The sequence below is a fragment of the Phodopus roborovskii genome, unplaced genomic scaffold (assembly GCF_943737965.1).
Source record: "Phodopus roborovskii unplaced genomic scaffold, PHOROB, whole genome shotgun sequence".
In the NCBI taxonomy this organism is placed as follows: Eukaryota; Metazoa; Chordata; class Mammalia; order Rodentia; family Cricetidae; genus Phodopus; species Phodopus roborovskii.
Window position 1 is genome coordinate 13,027,341 of NW_026126469.1, and position 18,573 is coordinate 13,045,913.

The 18,573-nt window shown below is 40.6% G+C and overlaps 1 protein-coding gene and 1 pseudogene across 2 annotated transcripts in view; one reads left to right on the forward strand and one right to left on the reverse strand.

Moving 5' to 3' along the window:
• The first annotated feature begins 235 nt into the window (after nt 1-235).
• The window catches only part of Ccdc50 (coiled-coil domain containing 50), a 67,462-nt gene continuing 49,124 nt past the window's right edge, over nt 236-18,573 (forward strand). For both annotated transcript variants that reach the window (XM_051191251.1, XM_051191252.1), the window contains exon 1: nt 236-386. In XM_051191251.1, coding sequence (XP_051047208.1) covers nt 338-386 — 49 coding nt within the window. In that variant the 5' untranslated portion in view covers nt 236-337. The remainder of the gene's footprint in view (nt 387-18,573) is intronic.
• Nucleotides 3,666-4,578, reverse strand: LOC127227024 (40S ribosomal protein S2-like; annotated as a pseudogene).

An 18,573-nucleotide genomic window follows, 5' to 3' on the forward strand; every position in this document is an offset into this window, starting at 1 on the left:
CAGGTGCAGCCTTCGGTCCAGCGGGGCCTCCAGGACACAGATTTGCGGCCCGGCTGGGCGCGGCAGACACAAAAGCGAGGAGGAGGAGGCAGTCTGGCTCTGCGTGCGGTGCAGCCCTGCAGCTCCCCCCCCCCCGCCGCCGCCGCCGCCGCCGCCGCCGCCGCCGCCGCCTTTCTGTCTCCTCTCTCCCTCCGTACTGTACTCCGGTGCATTTCCGGCCTTGGGGGGGGGGGGGAATTCGGCATCGACCCGGCCGGGGCGCGCGGGTGGCTGCGGCCGGCCCGCGGGGTGGGCGTGCGCCGAGGTCTCCGTGCGCCCGCGAGGCCGAGCGGCCGCCATGGCCGACGTGAGTGTGGATCAGTCCAAGCTGCCGGGCGTGAAGGAAGGTAGGCCGGGCCGGGCTGGGCTCGCGGGGAGCGGGGCTGCGCGGGTCGCGGGGCCGGCCAAGGCGCGCGGCCACCCGGCCTGGCCCGCCCGCGGCTGCGGGAGGTTCCTCGGCCCGGGCTGCGGCCTGGCCCTGCCCAATGGACGCTTAATGTGGTAGAAATCACAGCCCAGCCAGGCTGGCCAGGGCCAAGGGGCGTTCAGAGTAGAGCCTTTGTTTTGAAACATGACCCTCTCCTGCGCTTTCTGCTCCGCTCTTCTCCCTTCTTTCTTTCCTCTACTTCCTCCCTCCTTCCTTCTCTCCCTCCAACCCGCTCCTTTCTTCTGGCTGGCTTTCTCACCTTCCAAAAGGCTTAACATTGTAGGCTTGCAATTGCCTTAAATGGATGGACCGAAGTCCATCTATACACATTCCCCACTCATTTTTTTTTTTTTTTTTAAATAAAGGCCAAAATGGAAGTGGTGGGAATCTTGCGACCCTCATTTTTCAAGGCTCCCGAATAGCTTGACTAGTCCTGGCCAGGCCTAGCACTGCAAACAGCCTTCATCACATGCCCCCGGGCCTAGCATTTTTTTTTTTTTTCTTTTTCTTTAAATATTTTGGTTATTGGCTCATCTTAACCTCACTCGTTGGCTCTCCATTCTTAGGGAGCACTGAAGTTCTAGACTTGAGCATTTCAAAACCTGGAATGGTCAGGAGAGCTACCACAAAGCCAGAAGTTCTGTGGGGGCCTTTGTTGTGAATCCATTTGTTTCTTCTGGGATCTGTGGCTGACACTGGGGAGTGTGGAAGTGAAAAATACAGACTTTTGTTTTCTTGGGACTTTGGGTTTCATTGCTAACTCAATGTGACTCAATTGGTCTTGGTCAAGCTAATTTAGAAATTCGGAGACTTAGAGACTGCTTGGCTTCATCTGCCCCAGCGTTAAAGGGAGCCCAGGGCTGGAAGTCAGTGATTTTACATTCAAATTGTTGTAGGTTTGGATCTACTTCTTTGCTTGTAAAGGGTAATGATGTCCTCAGGCTAAACTTTTAGTGTTAGTATTTTTCCACCATTTAGTTTCTTAGTTTGACTTTGGTTATTGCAGTTTTAAGTTCACTGAGACTAAGTCCCTGAATGCTGGGGAAGACAAATTGGTTCCTTATGATGAGACCTGCCATAGAACTGGTCTCTTAGAGGCCACCGGTTGCTTTTAGATATGGGTTTTGTGTACATGTGTGTGGGTGTGTGTACATGTGTGTACATGTGGTTTTGTGTCTGAGGAACAAGTGTTCCCATGGTAGTACTCTCATTGTTTGTGGGCATTGAGAGCATAAGACTTGGAGTTCAAACAAAGCCTGACACACAAAGCGTGAGCTCCCCTGTGCTGTGCCTACCCCAACCCTCCATCTTGCATTGGTGACCTGGAAAGAACTTAATGTTTGTGTATGCTTTGAAACTCTGAAGTCTTCAGATTTCTTCCTGAGACAGGCCTAGTTCGTCCTTGTTTCTTATTTTCAAGTTCTACACTTTCCATCTAAAACTGTTTTCCACTCCCAAACACTAACTTTTAATACATTCCAATTGGTTTTCATTCTGGATAATATGCCTGGCAATCCTGGTGCCTACTCTGACACATTGATAAGGAAATTTAGTGTGGCTCTTATACATGTCTTTGTTAAATTAGAGTTTGACACTTGCTGTTGAGGTCATTGTCCTTGGGAGCACCTGTCTTCTCTGACTCTAAAGATATGATGAGATGACCCCATCAAAGGACATGGTGGATTTACTAGCAGCATCCCCACAGTGGGGAGATTTTGATCTGGGAAGTATTCAAGTCTAATAACTAGTACCTTTCTTCCATATAATTCTTAATCATGGCCCAGTTCCCATGTAACAATATCTTCCCCCTAATTAATGAGAACTGGAAGGTGCCCATGAGGGAGCAGAGTGTGCCCTGACACTGTGTAGCCCTAAAACTCTCAGCTAAGTCCAAGGGACTTAGTAGCAGTTTGCTTAATATATTGAGTCAGGTTTTTGAATCTCATTAAAATGATCAGTATCTCTGTGTTTTCCTGTTTTCTTTTGATTTTAAACCCTGGTGGGTTTATTAATGTATAGTTACATTTGCCTTCATGGGGTGAACCCAGTAGAGACTGGGTCCCTTCCCACTGTCCTTTCTTTAAGAGAGAGAGGGTACGATACTTTGATCTTTGATGTGTCAAGAACAAGATTCAGGGTACCAGAATATTCCCAAGTGTTCTTTCCTAGGTTGACATGTAGTGCTTGCCTCTGTGGTTTTTATGGCGGTTAGAGCTTCATTGGGAAGACCCTTCGAACACACATAGCTGGGAAGTGTATATGCTTTCAAAAACACTGATTTAGGAGACAAAGACATCTGAGTTTGTATAGGTGAGAAGAGTTAAGTCAGTCAGTACACTCCTGTTTCTTAATCAAAATATGTTTGGAACATCCATGTACTTTTGTAATGGAAAAATGTATCTTCTGTCAGTCTTCTCTTTTTCTTTCCAGTCACTGGTTCTCCAAATCTTGTTTTGTGTTCTCACTTTTCAGGTGGCAGGGCTCATCATTTGCCATGTCTGCAATAATCTGCACCTCCACCCTAGTGTGTGTGTGTGTGTGTGTGTGTGTGTGTGTGTGTGTGTGTGTTGTGTGTGTGTAGCAACATGCTTGCCATCTAAAGTCAATGTACCCAGGAGTGACTTATTTTTAGAGTTTAGGCCCTGTTTGTGAGCCAGTTCTTTTTTTTTTTTTTATAATAAGTGATAAAATTCAATACAGTTTTAGAAATAGCTAAACAAAGAGTCATACCTAGAAGAAAGTGCTGTTTGATTTTCAAGACTCCCAGGTGGCATGGTGGCGTAAATTAAACTAATGGTATAACTTTAGAACTTCAAGAGGAAGCTAAAATAATGCCTGGTATGGTAAATTACCCAGTAGTTCCAAAGATCCAATACTTAATACCTGCCCTCTGGGCAGCTGATGCAGTATCAGCAATTGTCTGGTCCCAGGGTTAAGTTTGCCTTTCCTTTTCTTCAAAGTTCCACAGATTGTGCTGTCTTTAATGAGACCCTGATTAAGGCTCTTTGAAACATTTTATTTATTCACTGTACTCTCATCTACATTCATGTAAATGAATGAATAACTGAATGGGTACCTGTATTTTAGATGTTCCTTGTCTGGCTTAGAAATTCTGTCTATAATGTAACTTTCAGAGTCCTTCTCAACCTATAGGCTTTTATTTATTTATTTTTTTTCAGACTTAATTCACTTTATTTTTCTTGTATAAAACCCCTTATGTGGTGGCAACAGCTGGAGACTGGGTCCTCTGAACAGAGACTCTGATATGGGCTTTCACAAGATGGTCAGTGAATTCCTGATAAGGAGACTTGGTGAACACAGTCTCTTTCCAGAGGTCAGGGGTCAGGTAGCTGTAGGTCTTAGAGATGGCATCAAAGGTGGCCTTGGCAAAGTTGCCCAGGGTGGCAGTGCAGCCCCTGGCTGATGTGTAGCAGTCATCAATACCGGCCATCATCAGTAGCTTCCTGGGCACAGGAGCAGAGACGATGCCAGTGCCTCTGGGGGCAGGGATGAGACGCACCAACACAGACCCACAGCGGCCTGTCACTTTGCATGGAACAGTGTGGGGCTTGCCAATCTTGTTCCCCCAGTAGCCTCTCCTCACAGGGACAATGGAAAGCTTGGCCAAGATGATGGCCCCTCGGATAGCAGTGGCTACCTCCTTGGAGCATTTAACACCAAGACCAACATGACCGTTGTAGTCCCCAATAGCGACAAAAGCCTTGAACCTGGTCCGCTGGCCAGCCCTTGTCTGTTTCTGTACTGGCATGATCTTTAGAACCTCATCCTTAAGAGATGTCCCCAAGAAAAAGTCAATAATCTCGGATTCCTTAATGGCAGAGAGAAAAGGTAGATCTCCTCCAGGGACTTGATCTTCATGTCCTTAACCAGGCGGCCCAGCTTGGTGACAGGGACCCACTCCTTGTCTTCGGCTTTACCTCCACGAGCCCCACGGCCTCGACCACGGCCACGGCCTCGACCACGACCGCGGCCCCTGAGACCGCTGCTGAAGCCTCCGCGGAAGCCGCCGCGGCACGGCCTCCTAATCCTGGGCCCCCGGGCCCTCCCGCTGCACCGGCGTCATCCGCCATTTGGTGTTTTCCCGAAGTAGAAGAAGCCAACCTATAGGCTTTTAAAGACATAGTTCTTTTTAATTATATCATACACCAATAATACCACTGTTGAGTTTACAAGGAGACACACACACTTCTACATATACACATGCATATATACACATTTTGGGTACATATATATCTTGTAAGTAGAATTTGTCTAATATAAACATTTGAAACATACAACAAGAAGTTTTTTGCTTTATATTCTGGCTTTGGAAATAATACTGGAGTAAAAGTATACTAAAACCATTATTTTATTAAGTACAAAGCATTATGACACAATTTGGCAGCTGTAGGGACAGATTTTTTTTAAAATGTTATTTTTTGTTTTATGTATTTGGGTGTTTAGTCTGCTTGTACATGAGTACTATGTAGGTGCTTGGTGCCTACGGAGCACAGAAGGGGTGTTGGAACCCCTGCAACTGGCATTACAGATGGTTATGAGCTGCCATGTGGGTTCTGGAAAGTGAATACAGGGCTAATGGAAGAGCAACCAGAACTCTTAGCCTCTGAGCCGTCTCTCTCTCTCTCTCTAGCCTCCAGATACAGATTTTTAAAAATAATGTACTCGTTGCCATGCAAGGTGTGAGGGTAGCTCCATAATACAAGTGCCCTGGGCTACATGGCTGTGATCTTGACTGCAATTTATACTGCAGGGAAGTTTTCTAAAGAACCCTTAGATTTAGTTGTCTGTGCCATGCCTAGAATCTCAACAAGTAGGGTATTATAAATTTGAGGCAATTTTGAGCTACATAATGAGAACTTTTCTCAGAAACAAAACAAACTTGTACACATTTACATTCATATGTGTTCTAAAAATATTCCTTGCTTAAAAAGGTATAAACCTGTCACTTTATTGCACTATTTAGGCAAGTTATAGTTCTTGAATGAATAAGTACATTATTCCCCCCTCCCCCCCCCACACAATGGACACCTTGTAAAATAGAAAACACCAACAAAAAACTAAGTTTTTTGAGCTCTCAGGTTTGAGCAAATAAATTATTGTGTGAATTATTTGAAGTCACACTTCTGCTTCATTTCTTCTTTTAAAAAAAAGTACTTATTTTTTCTTGTGTACTCAGTCTTCATGAAAAGGTTAATGTTTAAGGATAGAAACTGTCTAAGATTAAACTTTTTAGGGACGTAAACTCAAGGGAAACCATAGTTCCTGATCTTTTCTTACTTCCTCTATGAATTTCCAGATGAATGAATTTTACTTCATGATCAAAAGCATTTTGAGAGCTAGCCACTGTGAGTGGCTGCTCCATTAGATAGAGGATTTCAACTGGTGACACACTTAAAAAAGATGTCCTTGCTTCATAAATAGACAATTAGGACACCTAGATCTATGGTAAGACCTACAAAGGATAATTGGTTTTGCATTCAGGAGATTAATTAGTTATATTCAAGAACTTATTCAGATACTGGAGTAAAGGAGTGCTCAGATACTAATTTTTTAATAGCAGTTGGCAAATGACTCTTCCCTTTGATTCCATTTCATTTAAGAACATACACTACACATAAACACAAAGGTGTGTGAACAGGGTAGTTGGTGGTCATAGTGTCATGAAAACCTTAAAATTTTCACTGTACTTGCTTATACATTACTGTCTCTTTCTTTTCCTTTTGCTTCCTTTTTCATTCAGTTATGATTCATATACAGTAAAGTATCATTCTTTCTAGTGTATGGTTGTGAGTAGTTGTAGAGTCTATTTAAAATTTTGCTTATTTTTGTAATTAGACTTCTTATTGAACTTGGACAATTCTCTATACATTCTGAGTGTACATCTTTAAGACATACAATTTACAAATGAAGTTAGTCTTAAATGTTAGTCTAATATCACAACATTGTGTGCAGCTTTATTAAATACCTGTGTGGAACGCTTTAAATGTCAGCTAAAACTCTTGGAGCTGGTTCCAGAAAGTTCTTATTATCATGAGACTATGTATACACCAAGCATTTAGAAAATACATGTAGAGTATACTGTGGCAGCCTCAATCCAAGGATGCTTTGGTTTTTAGAATTTTTGCAGTGACCATATGTGGTTTTTTCTAGCAGGTGTACAGAGGGGTCTTTTTGAGATTTTAATAGTTCAAAAGAGAATGATTTATAAAAGCTGTGAAGTGGAATTTCAGCAAGTAACACGTAGGAACAGTCATGGCAGAGGTGGTGGCTGCCACAATGTGATGCTACTGTCTGCTATTTTATAAACCAAACAGAAGATATTTTTTTAAGCACAATTCAGTGGGACTTACCGAGGATAACTCTTGACATTTCAGTTACCAGTATGAACACTATTAAAACTTTACCTTGGTGTGAAACTCAGGACTTTCCATGTGCCAGGCAAGCTTACTACCACTGAGCTACAGACCTAGTCCCAAGAGACCCAGCTTTAAAAATACGTTTGCTTTTTTTTTTTTTTTTTTACCTTATTGCTTAAGTAATTGGCTGTCTTCAAAATCTCTTTATGTGCATTTACATAGATGAAGTATTACTTCACAGACTCTGTGCCAGAGGTGTACCTAGGCCAGTTTGCCATCAAACCTTGAAAACTTTTTATCTGATGGATGGGCATTTGCAATGCCAAGGAGGCTCCTTAATGACAGACATGACAGATAATCAGGGAGGTCACTACTATGCTTTTTACTGTGTCTTTTGTAATGAGTCTTGAGGGTGGTGTTAACTTCCATCAGTTTACTCTAGCTGTGCATATAGTAGAAGTGTGAATGGCATCAGTCAGTGCTGCCCTTGCCTCTCTCAGCATTGACAGCATAGTTAGTCATGTTTCTTGACTGTAGGGGAACTCACAGTTTTCTTTAAGAATTATATTCTCTAATTTCAAGGACACTGGGAAATGAAGTAGAGAAAGATGGAGAAAGGACTCAATTAAGGCTCTCTTAATTCCCATTTGTAGTTCTCATTTGTCCTCACATCTGGGCTAGCAGCTCTTTTAGAAAGCACCAGTCTTCATTTATAGGTCACATCCTGGCTTTGCCTACAAAACGTTCCTTGTTTTGTCAGTGATAGCTAGATTCTAAGTTGAGGTCTGCTTCTATTGTTTTCCCAGATGTCTGTTGTTGGCATCATTATTTTAAACAATTGTATATTGTATGTGCAGCTCATTCTTTTGTTGTTTTTCTTCCTTTTATTGAAAATAGATTTTTTTCTTACACATTACATCTTGATTATAGTTCCCCCTTCCTCTGCTCCTCCCAGCTCCTCCCCACCTCTCCTCTACTCCAGATCTACTCCCTTTCTGTCTATCATTAGAAAAGACCAGGTTTTGAGAGATAGCAACAAAACATGACAGAATAAAATATAATAACATAAAGCAAAAAACATCATTTCAATGTTGGACACAGCTACCCAATAGGAGGAAAAGGATCTCAAGAGCAGGCACAAGATGGATACACCCACCCATTCTCACACTCTGGAGTTGCATAAAAATACTAAGCTAAAAAGTATAATATACAAGCAGACGACCTGGTGGGACCCATTCAGGCCCTGTGCTTGCTGCTTCAGTCTTTGAGTTCATATGTGCCTTGTCTTACTTAGTTTATTTTCAGACCTTTTTTCGTGGTGTCCTCCAAGCCCTCTGGCTCTTACGTTTTTTTCTGCCTCCTCTTCCTTGAGGTTTCCTGAGTTCTGAGTGGAGGGATTTGATACAGACATCCCAATTAGAACTGTGTGTTTCAAGATCTCTCTCTCTCTCTCTCTCTCTCTCTCTCTCTCTCTTTCTCTCTCTCTGCAAAGTACCTGTGAGCCTTTGCATCTGTTTCCATCTGCTGCTGAAGGAAGCTTCTCTGATGATGACTAAATAAGGCAATGATCTGTGAGTTTAGCAGAATATCATTAGGAGTCATTTTAGTTATGCTTTTTTTTTTTTTTTTTAAAGAGCAGTAGTGTTTGGTTTTACCCTAGGTCTTTGGGCTATCTGGTCACTGGTTCTTGGTTACCATAGCAGTGTTGGGGAAGGGTTCCATTCCACAGAGTGGGCCTTCAGTCAGATCAGACATTAGTTGACTACTTCCACCAGTTCTGTGCCAACCTTGCCCTAGCTTATTTTGCAAGCAGGACAGATTATAGGTCAAAGGTTTTGTGGCTTGGTATTTATGTTTCTCTTTTGGTAGCCTGCAGATTATCTTCCTGCATTTAAATTACTACTTTTGGTTGATGACAGTAAAGGACTATGGCCTCTAGGTTGGTGTTTCCTCCAAGGACACTGTGTTGTTCCATCCTTTGCTTCTGGGCCCATGCATGCAGTCTATTCCCTTGTTTACATGTACTTTCCAGGTGGCTTGGGGCATCCTCCTTGTGTTGAATGTCAAGCGTTCCATATCAAGGTTATTGTCACCCATACTCATTGGAATATTGAGCCATGAGCATGTTTTGTTGTTTTTATTGTTTCTCCATTAACGCTCCATAGAGTTGATATTTGAAAGCTGCTAACAGAAATGTGGCATTGCTGAAAGACCAGGGATAGGATGACTGAGTGGATTCTTGTTAGAAACCCTTTCTGGCTGTGTGAAGGCAAAGTTTCATAAGGCTGGTAAAACCTGAGGGGTATATGGCTCTCAAGACTGTCTTGAGGGTCTTAATTTATTTTTAAATTCATAGCTATTAAGTGAAACATAAAGTGTGCACCTTAAAAGCAGTAGAAATGATGAGGCCTCATGCATCCAGACTCTTCTTTATGCTTGCTCTCCGTTTGTGGTTTCCATGTGTATTCCCTAAAAATGTGGGGAACGTATGTTGAACTAATTTTGTCATAAAAGAATGCTAAGAAATATGTGTATTTCTGATTCCTCTTTAGCAGTATGTAATATAACTATCATTTTTATTTTTTATTTTAAGATCAGATACAGGAGGCTACTGCTTTGCTGTAACCATTTCTAGTATAAACTTTTCCAGTAACTGAGCCGCCCCTAGAATTACTTTGCAATATTTGTTTCAGTTTAGCAGTACATTCAATTTGACATCTGCTTGCAGTGTATAAAATTTCTATTGACAAGCTTCTTTGTAAAGTAAACTACTTTGTGCCTAGATCTGTAAGACCTGGTTTTATATTTCTCCTTTGCTATTGCTGGACCTGTGGGTTGCAAACCCTTTGGAGTCGAACAACCTTTTCACAGGGGTCGCCTAAGACAATCAGCAAACACAGATTTTTTACATTACGATTTATAACAGTAGCAAAATTATAGTTACGAAGTAGCAGTGAAGATAATGTTATGGTTGGGGTCCTCATAATATGAGGAACTGCATTAAAGGGTCACAATATCTTGGGAGGGTTGAGAACCACTCTATTAGCAATGTCCTAGCAACTCAGAGAAATCAGTCCTATCCTTTCCTTCCCATTTCCTTATCTTTTCCTCAGATAATGTTGGCTGGTCCAAGTATGTGAGCTTGCTGTGAGAGTATCTTAGTACTTGACAGTTGTGCAGTACAGTGGTGGACATTCCGTCTGAGGGCACTGCTGTCCAGGTTGCTTTGACCTCATGCCAGCATTGTTTCTGTGAGCCCCGACTTTAGCCCTGGCTGGAGTTTATGTCTTCACTTTGCAGATGTAGCCTTTCTCCATTTATAACCCCTGGCATACCTAGCTTACTCAAGAAGCGATTCTCTGTAAGTCTTAGCTACCTTGTTCCCATGTGTCTCATGAGCTCCCTTTGAAACACGAACTCCTTGAGTAACCTGCTTCATTCTCTGAATGGTCTACTAGTCTGTTGATTAGGCCACAAGCTGACTGCTCTCACTAGGTTTTAGGGTTTGGTACACTTGATAGTACTCCAGAAAACCGTGTTTCCTGGGCAGGTACAATTGAACTGCTACTAGGGTAAGAGCTAGGATCCTGTTCATAAATTCACTACGGGAACAGTGGGAATGGGGATTCAATCATGTTTTCTTTTGCTTATTTGAATTGTCTTATCTTTCAAATATCTAAAGAAGGCTTGTATCTGGTCCATTCAAGGAAACAATGTAATCTGTCTAAAGATTAGTGTTAGTTTTGTGAGACCCTGGTAAAATATACATATTAATCCAGTAATTGATGTACCAGTCTCATTGTTAATACCAGAAAATACAGTTTTTTAGATGGTCTTGCATTAAATTCAGAATTTTTATGTGTATTGTTTTCTCCTTTAGGCTTATTTTTGGATAAAGGACATTAAAAAAATAACATTTAAGCGAAACAGGCCAACTATGTGTTTTTAAAAATAAAAGGAGTTAATAGCAAAGAATTCTGAAAGTTGTGGATAAAAACCAAACATTATGTGCAGGTTGCAAATTTGTAATGGTTATGATGAAAAGAAGGGAAAAATAATAATAATCAAAAACTCGTGTTTTTGCTTTAGTTATGTTTAGTTTGTACTTATTTTAAAATTATCTCATTCAGTATAAGTGGCAAAGAAAAAGTTAGCACTCCTTTAAAAACACAAATGTTATACATGTATCCGAGAATTTCTTACATGAATACATTGATTGTGTTTTGATCATATCCACTCCTTTTCCTTCCAGCTCTTTTCTTTTCTTTTTCTTTCTTTTTTTCTTTTTTTTTTGGGGGGGGGCTGGCAAGAAGAATCATCTATATTTAGAAAAAGAAACATTTTAAATGCAAGAGGCATATAATATGTCCCAGAGACTAGGGGAAGGACTGTCACTTGGCACACCATCCACCCCAGTCCTAGCACAGAGTCCCCATAACTCAGTTCTAATACAGCACTCTACGAGGCCTCCTGTAAGAACCTCCTCCATATGAGGCCCAGCAAGAAAGAGGAAGAGCCTGGAGATCACAGACAGAGGCCTCTGGTCCTGGGAGCAAAGTCTGGGTGACGAGGAGAGACGAGGCACCACCTGCCACTTCTGTTTGACCGTGGTTCGGGAAATGACCTACTTTAAGACAGTTTCTGGGTGTTGGGAGAGCCTGCAGTTATTTCTGTCAGTTGACAGATAGCACCATGTCCACTTGGGAGCTCAACTGTCCTCATCCTGAGGTCTCTGTCACCTCTGCAGCAATGTTTGTCTAGATGAGGTATTGCTGTAATACCTACCTTCCCTGAAAATTAGAAAAAAATATAATTGAAAAAGATGAAGCATCATGAAAATATCCCAGGATGCCTTCCAGCTCTTTTCAAACCCTCTTCCCTATCACATCCCCTCCCGACTTCATGTATCCCTCCTCATTTCTCCTTTTCTCTTTCCTTTTAAAGAATCAAAAGTAAATATGTGTGTGTCAGTGTGTGGATATGTTTACATGGATTCAGGTTCCATGGGAGTCAGAGGCCTGAGGTATTTCTTCAGTTGGAGTTATAGGTGGTTATGGGTTATTTGGGTCCTGGGAACTGAACCTGGGTCCTCTCTAAACTTTCTTAACTGATAAGTTCTCCCCTAAGTCCTCTCCCCTTTTAATATGAGTCAGGTTTGTTCTGCACACATGTAAATCATTCATTAGAATATGGGTGCCTAATGTGTATTTATCCTTGCAGGGTGAGAGATGAAGATCAAGTTTCCTTCCTCTACATGTAGCTACTCAGTCATTTTTCCTCCCTCTCTCCCGCCTGCATCGTTGGTGCATGCCAGGCAAACACTGTACTGATGGACTACCTACCAGCCCTTCTTGCAAATAATTCTTATCTTTTATGTAACAAGCAACAGTGCATTTAGTAGTAGAGCTTTTGTCTCTGCTCCAGCACATAAAATAAACACAAAAATATAGTTAACACACACACACACACAAAACAAAACAAAAAAAAACTGAAGTCTGTTCTGTGCATCAGAAAGGTCTTTCTGTTCAAGATTCAGGCAGATGGCTATTTTCATGTCAACTTGACACAAGCTAGTGTCATTAGGGAAGAGGGAGCATCAGCTGAGAAAATGCTCTCCCCAACTCCTGCCAGGTGGTGGTGGCAAAGCCTTTAATCCCAGCACTCAGAAGGCAGAGGCAGGCAGAATTCTTAGTTCTAGGTTAGCCTGGTCTACAGAGCAAATTCCAGGACAACCTAGGTTATTATACAGAGAAACCTTGTCTCTGAAAATCCAAAAAGAAAAACAAGAGAAAAAAAAAAAAAAAAAAAAAAAAGAGACTGGTCTGCAGGCAAGCCTGTAGTGCCTTTCTTTAGGTCCAGTCCATTTTTGGTGGGGCCATTGCTGAGACCAGGTAATCCTGGTGCCTGTAAGATGGCAGGCTGAGCAGGCCATTAGGAACAAGGCAGTAAGCAACATTCCTTCATGGCTTCTGCATTAGTTTCTGCCTCCAAGTTCCTGCCTTAGCTTCCTGCACTGACTTCCCTCAGTGATGGACTGTGACCTCAGTTTTAAGAAGAAATAAACTATTTTCCTCCCCACTTGTCTTTTGGTTGCGGTGTTTATTACAGCAATAGAAACCCTGACAAGATACACATAGTGGAACTCTGAGCATCTGGCCCCAGGAAACCTTTTAGCAAAAGGAGCAGTCTGCATTTGTAACCAGACAGTTGATAACTGATAACATGGTCTTCCTTTACACTGATAGTGAAGGTTTTGTGAGGACCTCTGGCTAGAGTAGGAAAATGATGAATGAAAGCAAACATTTGTTACTTTGCTTACTGGAAATAGATTCACGAACTCAGCAGTGTGGAAAATGTTATTTGGTGTAGTACAAGGTTAACAAGTCAGTGTATGTGGGTTGTCTTAGGCTACAGTGGGATAGACTTCTATCATTGTAGTGAATAAACTTTGTTTCTTGCAATGAGTTCATGGGGATAGTATAGACATCCTTCCACAGCACAGGGTATGAAGCTCCTAAGTGAGAAGGAACGTGTCAAAACTCACTATTGATCAGTTGGCAGAGAGCATACAGTAAGGCCATTGTATTTCTGCTTATTGGTTAAACAATAGCATGTTTCCTACAGTTAAAGATACCAAAATGGTATATAGATATGAAGAAATTTTCCATTATAAGGCAATTTAAAGTATAGAAATTAGGAAAATCCTTCTAGTTCTAGTCATACAAAACCATTTCCTATAAATTTTAATGAGTTACTTGGGATTTGTAAGGCTGATGCTTTGATGAGTGTTCTGTTATCAAAAACTGATTTTCATAGAGAATGTTGCATTGCTTTGTTAATCTTATGCATTTGACTGAAAATTGGCAATGATGAAATACTCAAACATTTTTGACATTCTGTTTCACCTTAATTTACACTTACTCTATTCTAGAAATGTGCTGTGGTTCTATTTGATGTTAGTTACAAAGAGGTTCTGCTTCTCCCCCGTCATAGTAATACCTGAGTATCCAGCCTTCACTGAAAATAAAGGACTCTCAAACATCTACACCTGCAACTGGAGAGATGGGTGGCTCAACAATTGAGAGCATTTCTACAGATCGTTAAAGGCTTGTAGTGACTGCATCTTCCAGGGTAGAAGCCCAGGTCTGAGTCAACAATGAGTTAATAAGGCCTGTCTAGAAGAAATACTTAATAGAAAATAACTAATTACAAGATGTTATTAACTTTGATGATGCCAACACTAATAACAGGCTTTATTGAATTACTTCTTGTTGAATGGTATTTTTTTTACCCTTCCTATGGCATAATTTATCTTATTTTATAAAACACTTGCCCCCATTTTAAAGAAAATATTTTGTTGATATAAATATAAATAATTGTACATACTTATATCCTGGTGTTAGATACATGGGTATATAACATAATGTTTAAATGGGAGTAAATACCTACCCAGACATATATAAAAATCCTTTTAGCCTATGGAAATACTTATTTTATTGCCATTTTATATGGAGCTTTACTGTTCTATAATGCACCAGATTCCTGGTACCTAGAACTTAGCACCCACTTAACTATATTCTCCAGATGAGAAACATGAGGTTGACATTCCCCTGATAAGAAACAAAGAGATTAAAATAATTAGCTTAAGGCTTTTAGCTGATGAATAAGTAATATGTGAATCCTGATCCTAATGTTTTGTCTCCGTTGGAAATAATTCTGTGAATAATAAAGAAAATTCACAACATATGCCATTTACCACTGTATGTGTTATTTACCTTGGATCTTAGCTTCTTTACTGGAATCCATCTTTGTGATTTTTGCTTTCTTCCTCATGGTAATAGCTGACTTTCCAGCTTTTGTTAAGAAAAGAAAGTTGTCAATACTCCATATGTGGGGCTGGAGAGATAGTATAACAGTTAAAGACTCCAGGTACTTTTTCAGAGGACCTAGGCAGAATTCTTCTTACCACATGGGACTGAAGCTCACAACTGTCTATAACTCAGTCCCAGGGGAGCAAAGTTCTCACAAGCTACTTAGGCACAGTATACATGTATTATATACACACTAGAAGCAATACAGCCATACACACACACACACACACACACACACACACACACACACACACACACAGTAAAAATTTAAATATTCACACATAATTTGAATGCCATAAGATGAATAAGGTTTTCTTCTTCAAGAAGTAAACAAAATAACAAAAATCAAAGCTTAACCTAAAACAATTTACATAATCACTTTCTAAAGAGCTTTTATTCATTCCCTAATTTTTTGTATTGCAGTTTTTTAAACACAGACTAGTTTCTTCTTTGTAATTATGGCAGGATATCTATATAGGCTTTATTTCTGTAGTAGGATATCTAATTTTTAAAGTAAGTCTCCTTGTCTAACAGCTAGGAAAGTCAGTCTGATCTGTGTGGATACCTACATCATTCTGAAACTGAGTTGATTCTAGGAAGGCTCCTAGATCTCTGGGTATCTTCTGGGTGCATTCCTTATCCATGGACACGACCCGTTTCTGAGATGTGATGATATGTCAGAGTAAACTTGTGGGAATCTCAAGACTTGCTCATGTGTCTCTGACCTAATTTTTATTTTACATACTTCAAGGTTACTGGAAATTTATGTAGATTCTGAAGGAGTTACCAAAGTGAAATTTTGAGTTTTACAATTTATAGGAAACTTTTTAAGGGATATTTCACTTTGTTTGCTTATCTTGTCATCTATATCAGCAATAAAGTTGGAAGTTTTTAGTATTGGTTACTTATTTTTAATGAAATTGATTTATTAATGATAATTGGGGAAAACATATTAACCAAGCATGCATTTCCAGAAGAGAAGTTGAGAGTGTACAGTCTGGCTCAGGATAAACATGTGTTGTAGGAGCTATTACTTAAGGAAACTCTCTTGTTCTATGAAGCCACAGCCCAATAGGGCTTTTTTCCCCTGGTAAGTTGGGTTGGATGTGATCTTTTGGGTTTTAATGAGCACCACTAGGTTTATTCTACGGAGATTTAAGGAGATGAGTGGCTTTTCTTTCTAGGCTAAGGCAAACAGAGAACTAGCTGCCAAACCATATGAGGCCATTAGAGTGCCAGGGCAATCAATGCTCCTCAGAGAGTGAAACAGATGGGTGGATCCATGAACTCAAAGTAGGATAAATAAATTCTTATTATCTGGATAATCTTAGAGGAAAATGCTTTAAAAAAAACTTGTATATGGTATTGCTTATATTCTCTGGTTTTCTTTTGAGGATGCCCTGTGGCTAACAATTGCCTCTTGTTTTCTAGACAATGTGACTGTCTCTGTAGAATGAATCCTTTAAAACACCAAAGCTTTGCCCTGCTTAAATACTTATTGATGGCTACTTCTCTCATGTCACAGACGAGTCAATGTGTGTTTACACTTATGTGTTATCAGAATATTCAATTAGACACTCCTAGAGCTGGCCATGGTTACTCCTTTCTGCTTCCTTGTGCAGTGTGTATCCACTGAGTGCCTCACAGAACCACAGTGTTTACAGTGTACCACAGAAATGGATGAAAGCTCCATCTTTTATAAAGATGATTAGAAAATTTTATGTTGATTTGAAAATAATGAACATTTTGAAGCAGAGGTGCTTCCATTTTAGTAATTTTTTATGATAAAATAATTTAGTTAAGTTCAAATATTCCTGGATTGTTTGTTATAAAGTAGATCAACCACATAAAATGTAATTTTATGTAAGGAACGCAGGGAAGACAGTAACATTTAGGAGAATGTTTTTCAGTTGTGATCAGTTTGATTTTCAAGGCATGCATGAATATACATACACATTTGCTAATCTGATTTCAAGGTCCACGGTATGACTTGATTGGAGTAGGATGAGAGCCTTGTTGAGTGAGCCCTATTAACCATGGGCCTGCTTTCTTTTCTACTTGGACATTGTTTACTTTAGCTTTGTAGTTGTATCTGCACAGTGGTTGCCTCATAAATGCAGAATGACTGTCTTCCTTCTTATCCTTCTGAACTTACCAAAACTACTATCATTGCCAAGCTAAGAGACAAGAGACAGGAGAGATCACAGGATGATACAAGCATCTGAAGCTAAATTGGTGGCTAACACAAGAATACTAATGTGCTCAAGACCCTTCATTGTTTGTGATTGCAAAGTGATTTAGAAATATTGATTAAAACAGGTATACTTCCACATGTATGTGGATACACTCATACACATATCTGCACACTTGTGCACATGTGTTCACTTAAAGGTGGTGTTGCTTTTAGATATTTAATGTTGTAGAGTCTAATCTGGGTTCGAGTGATCCATTTATCTATATGAGCACTGTCCCATTTGTCCAGATCTAATTATTATCTAGAAAATTTTTTTGATAATGAAATTATGCTATATTCCATATGTAGTATATATAGTATACTATATATAACTATTTAGTACCTACCACCAGTTGCATGTGACAGTTTATCACTGGAAACATGGTTCATGGAACTGAGAACTGTTTTAAAACTTTGATGATAATTAACTCTGGCTGAAATAGAACCACGTTGTTATTGCTCCTGCTGGAGTTCAATCTCGCCTCAGCTATGGCCTGTTGGGCAATTCTTTGCCCCCACCTTGACCACTGATTTGGACATGCAGTCCTATGTGCTTGCAGGAAACAAATATAAAAGACTGCTTGACCTTGCCAAGTCAGGATAAGACAGCCATTCTACCTCCCTGCTGTTGTTGTGGTCTGTCAAGTTCTCTTGGCCTTAGCCAAATCTGGGTGTACCAACATGGCTGTGAGACCTCAGGTGACTGTTCAGGTGGCTTGCTATTTCTGTCCTTGCTGCACCTTTTGGAAGTTGTCCATCCGCATTTCCTGTCTACTCTAGTATTGTTAATTTCCTTCTCAGGTCTTAATGAGGTTGAAGATTAAACTATCACAACTATTATTCTCTCTTCCTAGTTAGATATATTAGGTGCTAGACTTACGTTTTCCAGCTTAGGACAACTCTATTGTAAACTCCATATTGCCCTCACCCTAGGACTAGATATGTAGGTCATTTTGTTCTCGATTTTCCTTTTCTTAGAGCACACTTGTTATTCCCTGTTTTGTATATAGTTTTGTATTAAGCCTAAATCTTTTCTTTAGACTAAAAGAAAAATTGTAGTGAGATAGTCCTTCTGTGGCACTGACCACGCCCATTGGGGGGTGGAGCCATGGGCGGAGGGACCTGTGGAAGGAGGTCGGAGGGGAGCCAGGAAAGGCTCTCTTTCTGGCATGACTCGGACAAGAAAGGATCGGGTTGAATTTCCTGGTGTTCAACTGTCTAGGTTGTAAGTTATTTCTCCCTAAATAAACATCTATTTGGCCTATTTGTTTATCCTGATCCTTATTAACTGCGATATCGTGATTAGTATAGTGTGAGACAAATTGTGTCTCTAGTCAGAGATAAATTACACTTCAGAGGAACCTTCAGCCTTTGGTCTTCAAATGAGCTCTCCCCTGGTGTCTGTCTGCCCAATGTTGGGCCATGTAGAATACACATCCCAGCAGTATTAAAGGAGCCCTTGTGACTACTGGGTGGACGGACTGTAAGAAGACAGAGCTCAGCCATCAGTTTGGTGATCTGCTTCAACTCATCTCAGACTGTGGTGTTCCCGCCAGGAGAAACCAACCTGATGCTGTTGTTCATGGAGTATTTCTATCCATCTGTGAGTCTGCATTTTCTGAGAGC